Here is an 8,776-nt window from a genome sequence, read left to right on the forward strand (position 1 = left end):
CCCCTCTCTCTGGGCGTGTCCCCTCTCTCTGGGCGTGTCTCCACATGGGCGTGTCCCCTCTCTCTGGGCGTGTCCCCTCTCTCTGGGCGTGTCCCCTCTCTGTGGGCGTGTCCCCTCTCTCTGGGCGTGTCCCCTCTCTCTGGGCGTGTCCCCTCTCTCTGGGCGTGTCCCCACATGGGCGTGTCCTCTCCCTCTTCCTGGCTGTGTGCTGTTGACATGCGTGTGGATGTTGTCCCGCGTGTGCCGTGTCTGAGCTCTTCTGTCTCTCACATTGTGGACTAAAGTGGTGCGTGGACACTCAGACGTTTGCTCTGCTGCTCATGGTACGTCACACTTCCTCTTCTCTTCCTGTTTCAGCTCGTCTTTGTCACTTTGTTGTTATTTCACAAACTCGACTTGGCCCTGAGCTTTTGTAACGTTCACAACTTCATGTGGAACAGTTTTGTCCAGACGTTTCTCTGGTTTTGTGTGGAATGCGACAGAACCCTCGGGACAGAAACAAGTTTAGCAACACAAAGTACACAGCGCCAAACCCCGAGCGCTGAACGTCACGCACGCCTCACTTTGTGTGTCTTTTCCACAGCTGAAGGCTCTAAAAGCTCTAAAGGCTCTAAAGGCTCTAAAGGCTCTAAAAGGTGTGAAAGGTGTGAAAGGTGTGAAAGCTCTAAAAGCTGTGAAAGCTGTGAAAGGTGTGAAAGCTGTGAAAGGTGCAGCTCTGTTGTGGTGGACGTGGCTGTAAATAGCGAGTGCGTTCATGTGAACACTTGTAACTGGAGGATCTGCTCTCATAAGTTCAGATCAGGACGAACCACTATTTTACTCATCGACTCGATCAAAGCAAAGTTTCTCAAACGTCTTCATTCTAATGTTTGAATTGAATCCACTTTTCTGTCTGACTTTGGCTTTTACCTGGTTTAGACCTGGTTTAGTCCTGGTTTAGTCCTGGTTTAGACCTGGTTTAGTCCTGGTTTAGACCTGGTTTAGTCCTGGTTTAGGCCTCGTTTAGACCTGGTTTAGTCCTGGTTTAGGCCTTGTTTAGTCCTGGTTTAGACCTGGTTTAGTCCTGGTTTAGTCCTGGTTTAGGTCTGGTTTAGGTCTGGTTTAGACCTGGTTTAGTCCTGGTTTAGTCCTGGTTTAGACCTGGTTTAGGTCTGGTTTAGGTCTGGTTTAGGTCTGGTTTAGACCTGGTTTAGACCTGGTTTAGTCCTGGTTTAGACCTGGTTTAGACCTGGTTTAGACCTGGTTTAGACCTGGTTTAGTCCTGGTTTAGTCCTGGTTTAGTCCTGGTTTAGTCCTGGTTTAGACCTGGTTTAGACCTGGTTTAGGTCTGGTTTAGGTCTGGTTTAGGTCTGGTCTAGTCCTGGTTTAGACCTGTTTTAGACCTGGTTTAGTCCTGGTTTAGGTCTGGTTTAGGTCTGGTTTAGGTCTGGTCTAGTCCTGGTTTAGACCTGGTTTAGACCTGGTTTAGTCCTGGTTTAGACCTGGTTTAGTCCTGGTTTAGGCCTTGTTTAGTCCTGGTTTAGACCTGGTTTAGTCCTGGTTTAGTCCTGGTTTAGGCCTCGTTTAGTCCTGGTTTAGACCTGGTTTAGACCTGGTTTAGTCCTGGTTTAGTCCTGGTTTAGTCCTGGTTTAGTCCTGGTTTAGACCTGGTTTAGTCCTGGTTTAGGTCTGGTTTAGGTCTGGTTTAGGTCTGGTTTAGACCTGGTTTAGTCCTGGTTTAGACCTGGTTTAGTCCTGGTTTAGACCTGGTTTAGACCTGGTTTAGTCCTGGTTTAGTCCTGGTTTAGTCCTGGTTTAGTCCTGGTTTAGACCTGGTTTAGACCTGGTTTAGACCTGGTTTAGTCCTGGTTTAGGCCTTGTTTAGTCCTGGTTTAGACCTGGTTTAGTCCTGGTTTAGGTCTGGTTTAGGTCTGGTTTAGACCTGGTTTAGTCCTGGTTTAGGCCTCGTTTAGTCCTGGTTTAGACCTGGTTTAGTCCTGGTTTAGACCTGGTTTAGTCCTGGTTTAGTCCTGGTTTAGTCCTGGTTTAGTCCTGGTTTAGACCTGGTTTAGGCCTGGTTTAGGTCTTGGTTCTTGGAGTGTTCTTGGCGTGTTCTTGGAGTGTTCTTGGAGTGTTCTTGGAGTGTTCTTGGAGTGTTCTTGGCGTGTTCTTGGCGTGTTCTTGGCGTGTTCTTGGAGTGTTCTTGGCGTGTTCTTGGCGTGTTCTTGGCGTGTTCTTGGCGTGTTCTTGGAGTGTTCTTGGCGTGTTCTTGGCGTGTTCTTGGAGTGTTCTTGGAGTGTTCTTGGCGTGTTCTTGGCGTGTTCTTGGCGTGTTCTTGGAGTGTTCTTGGCGTGTTCTTGGAGTGTTCTTGGAGTGTTCTTGGCGTGTTCTTGGAGTGTTCTTGGAGTGTTTTTGGCGTGTTCTTGGCGTGTTCTTGGAGTGTTCTTGGCGTGTTCTTGGCGTGTTCTTGGAGTGTTCTTGGCGTGTTCTTGGAGTGTTCTTGGAGTGTTCTTGGCGTGTTCTTGGAGTGTTCTTGGAGTGTTCTTGGAGTGTTCTTGGCGTGTTCTTGGCGTGTTCTTGGAGTGTTCTTGGCGTGTTCTTGGCATGTTCTTGGAGTGTTCTTGGCGTGTTCTTGGCGTGTTCTTGGAGTGTTCTTGGAGTGTTCTTGGCGTGTTCTTGGCGTGTTCTTGGAGTGTTCTTGGCGTGTTCTTGGCGTGTTCTTGGAGTGTTCTTGGCGTGTTCTTGGAGTGTTCTTGGAGTGTTCTTGGAGTGTTCTTGGCGTGTTCTTGGCGTGTTCTTGGAGTGTTCTTGGCGTGTTCTTGGCGTGTTCTTGGCGTGTTCTTGGAGTGTTCTTGGCGTGTTCTTGGAGTGTTCTTGGCGTGTTCTTGGCGTGTTCTTGGAGTGTTCTTGGCGTGTTCTTGGCGTGTTCTTGGAGTGTTCTTGGCGTGTTCTTGGCGTGTTCTTGGCGTGTTCTTGGAGTGTTCTTGGCGTGTTCTTGGAGTGTTCTTGGCGTGTTCTTGGAGTGTTCTTGGCGTGTTCTTGGCGTGTTCTTGGCGTGTTCTTGGAGTGTTCTTGGAGTGTTCTTGGCGTGTTCTTGGAGTGTTCTTGGCGTGTTCTTGGAGTGTTCTTGGCGTGTTCTTGGCGTGTTCTTGGCGTGTTCTTGGAGTGTTCTTGGAGTGTTCTTGGCGTGTTCTTGGCGTGTTCTTGGTGACCTGCAGTGCTGGTCAGAAGTGTGGTTGCAGGACAATGAAGTGAATCATCAGAAGGTTTGACTGAAACGCCTCGAGCTTCTGTCCGTGACGTTTAACCGTGACTCGTCAGACGTGACGTTTAACCGTGACTCGTCAGACGTGACGTTTAACCGTGACTCGTCAGACGTGACGTTTAACCGTGACTCGCCAGACGTGACGTTTAACCGTGACTCGTCAGACGTGACGTTTAACCGTGACTCGTCAGACGTGACGTTTAACCGTGACTCGTCAGACGTGACGTTTAACCGTGACTCGTCAGACGTGACGTTTAACCGTGACTCGTCAGACGTGACGTTTAACCGTGACTCGCCAGACGTGACGTTTAACCGTGACTCGCCAGACGTGACGTTTAACCGTGACTCGTCAGACGTGACGTTTAACCGTGACTCGTCAGACGTGACGTTTAACCGTGACTCGTCAGACGTGACGTTTAACCGTGACTCGTCAGACGTGACGTTTAACCGTGACTCGTCAGACGTGACGTTTAACCGTGACTCGTCAGACGTGACCTTCTTGTTTTTCTTGTTTATTCGTTCATATTTCAGTCTCAAATGATTTATACTTAAACAGGCCGAAAGAGACCAAAATACTACTACATCTCCTCTTGTCTTCACAAAAAGTACCTTCAATACTTCAGTGAATACTTCATTATTCACTAAAAGCATAAACCAAATATCTGACCTTGAGCTGAGTTAAAACTTTTGTACTTTTCCTTCACTTTGAGGAGTATTTGTCCTATAATAAAGGTCTGAAGTAGAAGTACTGGCAGTGAAGTACTGGTAGTAAAGTACTGGTAGTAAAGTACTGGTAGTAAAGTACTGGCTGTAAAGTACTGGCAGTGAAGTACTGGCAGTAAAGTACTGGCTGTAAAGTACTGGCTGTAAAGTACTGATAGTAAAGTACTGTCAGTGAAGTACTGGCAGTAAAGTACTGGCTGTAAAGTACTGGCTGTAAAGTACTGATAGTAAAGCACTGAGTTGTGAAGTACTGAGTTGTGAAGTACTGAGTTGTGAAGTACTGAGTTGTGAAGTACTGAGTTGTGAAGTACTGAGTTGTGAACATGAGGAAAACATGAGGAAAACATGAGGTAAACATGAGGTAAACATGAGGTAAACATGAGGTAAACATGAGGTAAACATGAGGAAAACATGAGGTAAACATGAGGTAAACATGAGGTAAACATGAGGTAAGCATGAGGTAAACATGAGGTAAGCATGAGGAAAACATGAGGTAAACATGAGGTAAACATGAGGTAAACATGAGGTAAACATGAGGTAAACATGAGGTAAACATGAGGTAAACATGAGGAAAACATGAGGAAAACATGAGGTAAACATGAGGTAAACATGAGGTAAACATGAGGTAAACATGAGGTAAACATGAGGTAAACATGAGGAAAACATGAGGAAAACATGAGGAAAACATGAGGAAAACATGAGGTAAACATGAGGTAAACATGAGGAAAACATGAGGTAAACATGAGGTAAGCATGAGGAAAACATGAGGTAAACATGAGGAAAACATGAGGAAAACATGAGGTAAACATGAGGTAAACATGAGGTAAACATGAGGTAAACATGAGGTAAACATGAGGTAAACATGAGGTAAGCATGAGGTAAACATGAGGTAAGCATGAGGAAAACATGAGGTAAACATGAGGTAAACATGAGGTAAACATGAGGTAAACATGAGGTAAACATGAGGTAAACATGAGGAAAACATGAGGTAAACATGAGGTAAACATGAGGTAAACATGAGGTAAACATGAGGTAAACATGAGGTAAACATGAGGTAAGCATGAGGAAAACATGAGGTAAACATGAGGTAAACATGAGGTAAACATGAGGTAAACATGAGGTAAACATGAGGTAAGCATGAGGTAAACATGAGGAAAACATGAGGTAAACATGAGGTAAGCATGAGGTAAACATGAGGAAAACATGAGGTAAACATGAGGAAAACATGAGGTAAACATGAGGTAAACATGAGGTAAACATGAGGTAAACATGAGGTAAACATGAGGTAAGCATGAGGTAAACATGAGGTAAGCATGAGGAAAACATGAGGTAAACATGAGGTAAACATGAGGTAAACATGAGGTAAACATGAGGTAAACATGAGGTAAACATGAGGAAAACATGAGGTAAACATGAGGTAAACATGAGGTAAACATGAGGTAAACATGAGGAAAACATGAGGTAAACATGAGGTAAACATGAGGTAAACATGAGGTAAACATGAGGTAAACATGAGGTAAGCATGAGGTAAACATGAGGAAAACATGAGGTAAACATGAGGTAAACATGAGGAAAACATGAGGAAAACATGAGGAAAACATGAGGTAAACATGAGGTAAACATGAGGTAAACATGAGGTAAACATGAGGTAAACATGAGGAAAACATGAGGTAAACATGAGGTAAACATGAGGTAAACATGAGGTAAACATGAGGTAAACATGAGGAAAACATGAGGAAAACATGAGGTAAACATGAGGTAAACATGAGGAAAACATGAGGTAAACATGAGGTAAACATGAGGTAAACATGAGGTAAACATGAGGAAAACATGAGGAAAACATGAGGTAAACATGAGGAAAACATGAGGAAAACATGAGGTAAACATGAGGTAAACATGAGGTAAACATGAGGAAAACATGAGGTAAACAAAGTGACGTGTGCTTGAACTCTTTAAAGATTTGAGAGAGATTTGAGAGAGTGAAAGAGTTGAGAGCTTCACTCTCTCTCACTCCTGTGCGTTTGGCAGTGTCTTCTGGGTGGAGCAGTGTCTTCTGGGTGGAGCAGTGTCTTCTGGGTGGAGCAGTGTCTTCTGGGTGGAGCAGTGTCTTCTGGGTGGAGCAGTGTCTTCTGGGTGGAGCCGTGTCTTCTGGGTGGAGCAGTGTCTTCTGGGTGGAGCAGTGTCTTCTGGGTGGAGCAGTGTCTTCTGGGTGGAGCCGTGTCTTCTGGGTGGAGCAGTGTCTTCTGGGTGGAGCAGTGTCTTCTGGGTGGAGCCGTGTCTTCTGGGTGGAGCCGTGTCTTCTGGGTGGAGCAGTGTCTTCTGGGTGGAGCAGTGTCTTCTGGGTGGAGCCGTGTCTTCTGGGTGGAGCCGTGTCTTCTGGGTGGAGCAGTAACTCAAACACAGTCATTATGTCGGACTGAAGCAGTTCTTCCTGTTCAAACACAGATGACTACATAGACCATGATGCATTGCACCAATCACTACAAACTTAAGAAGTGCCTAAAGATCGAAGAGACTGTTGTGTCAGACTTTCTAAAGGACAGAGGACAAGTGTCTGGTGTGGTCAGAGTCTGGACATGTCTGGTGTGGTCAGAGTCTGGACAAGTGTCTGGTGTGGTCAGAGTCTGGACAAGTGTCTGGTGTGGTCAGAGTCTGGACAAGTGTCTGGTGTGGTCAGAGTCTGGACAAGTGTCTGGTGTGGTCAGAGTCTGGACATGTGTCTGGTGTGGTCAGAGTCTGGACATGTCTGGTGTGGTCAGAGTCTGGACATGTCGGGTGTGGTCAGAGTCTGGACATGTCTGGTGTGGTCAGAGTCTGGACATGTGTCTGGTGTGGTCAGAGTCTGGACGTGTCTGGTGTGGTCAGAGTCTGGACGTGTCTGGTGTGGTCAGAGTCTGGACATGTGTCTGGTGTGGTCAGAGTCTGGACATGTCTGGTGTGGTCAGAGTCTGGACATGTGTCTGGTGTGGTCAGAGTCTGGACGTGTCTGGTGTGGTCAGAGTCTGGACATGTCTGGTGTGGTCAGAGTCTGGACATGTGTCTGGTGTGGTCAGAGTCTGGACATGTGTCTGGTGTGGTCAGAGTCTGGACATGTGTCTGGTGTGGTCAGAGTCTGGACATGTGTCTGGTGTGGTCAGATATAATGAGACTTCATCTGCAGTGGTTTATGTTCCGTTTCATCGACTGAAACCGTCAATTGTTTCTCATTGTCTAATAAACTGGGCCAATGGTTCAAATACAAAGTAAACAGTAGGAGAGACCAGACACAGCCCTGTCTGACCCCTCTGTCCAGAGCAAACATGAGGAGAGACCAGACACAGCCCTGTCTGACCCCTCTGTCCAGAGTAAACAGGAGGAGAGACCAGACACAGCCCTGTCTGACCCCTCTGTCCAGAGCAAACATGAGGAGAGACCAGACACAGCCCTGTCTGACCCCTCTGTCCAGAGCAAACATGAGGAGAGACCAGACACAGCCCTGTCTGACCCCTCTGTCCAGAGCAAACATGAGGCGAGACCAGGCACAGCCCTGTCTGACCCCTCTGTCCAGAGCAAACATGAGGAGAGACCAGGCACAGCCCTGTCTGACCCCTCTGTCCAGAGCAAACATGAGGAGAGACCAGACACAGCCCTGTCCGACCCCTCTGTCCAGAGCGAACAGGAAGAGAGACCAGACACAGCCTTGTCTGACCCCTCTGTCCAGAGTAAACAGGAGGAGAGACCAGACACAGCCCTGTCTGACCCCTCTGTCCAGAGCGAACAGGAGGAGAGACCAGACACAGCCTTGTTTGACCCCTCTGTCCAGAGTAAACAGGAGGAGAGACCAGACACAGCCTTGTCTGACCCCTCTGTCCAGAGTAAACAGGAGGAGAGACCAGACACAGCCCTGTCTGACCCCTCTGTCCAGAGTAAACGTGAGGAGAGACCAGACACAGCCCTGTCTGACCCCTCTGTCCAGAGCAAACATGAGGAGAGACCAGACACAGCCCTGTCTGACCCCTCTGTCCAGAGCAAACATGAGGAGAGACCAGACACAGCCCTGTCTGACCCCTCTGTCCAGAGCAAACGTGAGGAGAGACCAGACACAGCCCTGTCTGACCCCTCTGTCCAGAGTCAGTGGGTCAGTCACATGACCTTTGACTCTTGATGTTGGATCATCGTAAAGAGCCTCAAGTTCTTTGTCTGTTGTTTTCTAAACTTAAACGTCATAATTTAGTGAATTTTGAACCACTTTTATAATCTCTTTGTTACTTCCTGTGATGTCATTCATCTCACTCTTTGTCTTCATCATTTCCTGTTTCATTAGAGGATCTTTGTTTCCGACATGTTTAGCTTCAGCAGCTTTAGTTTAGTCTGTAAATCCTTTTGTTTTTTCTGCCTTTGTTTCTTTTTGGCGATAACAATAACTGGATGGGAGGAGCCTCCCAGAGAATGGGAGGAGCCTCCCAGAGAATGGGAGGAGCCTCCCAGAGAATGGGAGGAGCCTCCCAGAGAATGGGCGGAGCATCCCATAGAATGGGAGGAGCATCCCAGAGAATGGGCGGAGCATCCCATAGAATGGGAGGAGCATCCCAGAGAATGGGCGGAGCATCTCAGAGAATGGGAGGAGCATCCCAGAGAATGGGAGGAGCATCCCAGAGAATGGGCGGAGACACTTTTCCTCTACAAACGTCTCAATGTCTTTGTCTTTTGGACAGATTGTGGGTCATTGAGACGAGCATTAAATGTCCAAAGTGTGTTTTTTGTTCCTGTTCCATCTAAACTTAGATCTAAACTTAGATCTAAGTTTAGATCTAAACTTAGATCTAAACT

The 8,776-nt window shown here is 47.0% G+C and overlaps 1 protein-coding gene across 1 annotated transcript in view; it reads left to right on the forward strand.

Annotated features, from left to right (window-relative positions):
* Positions 1-219: 219 nt before the first annotated feature.
* Positions 220-8,776, forward strand: part of LOC140372580 (uncharacterized) — a 99,374-nt gene continuing 90,817 nt past the window's right edge. The window contains exon 1 of the mRNA XM_072459717.1: positions 220-323. Within this exon, the coding sequence (XP_072315818.1) occupies positions 321-323 (3 nt within the window). The 5' untranslated portion in view covers positions 220-320. The remainder of the gene's footprint in view (positions 324-8,776) is intronic.

This window comes from Eucyclogobius newberryi, unplaced genomic scaffold (genome assembly GCF_026437365.1).
Source record: "Eucyclogobius newberryi isolate DKJ021-1_F unplaced genomic scaffold, fEucNew1.0.hap1 SCAF_26, whole genome shotgun sequence".
NCBI lineage: Eukaryota > Metazoa > Chordata > Actinopteri > Gobiiformes > Gobiidae > Eucyclogobius > Eucyclogobius newberryi.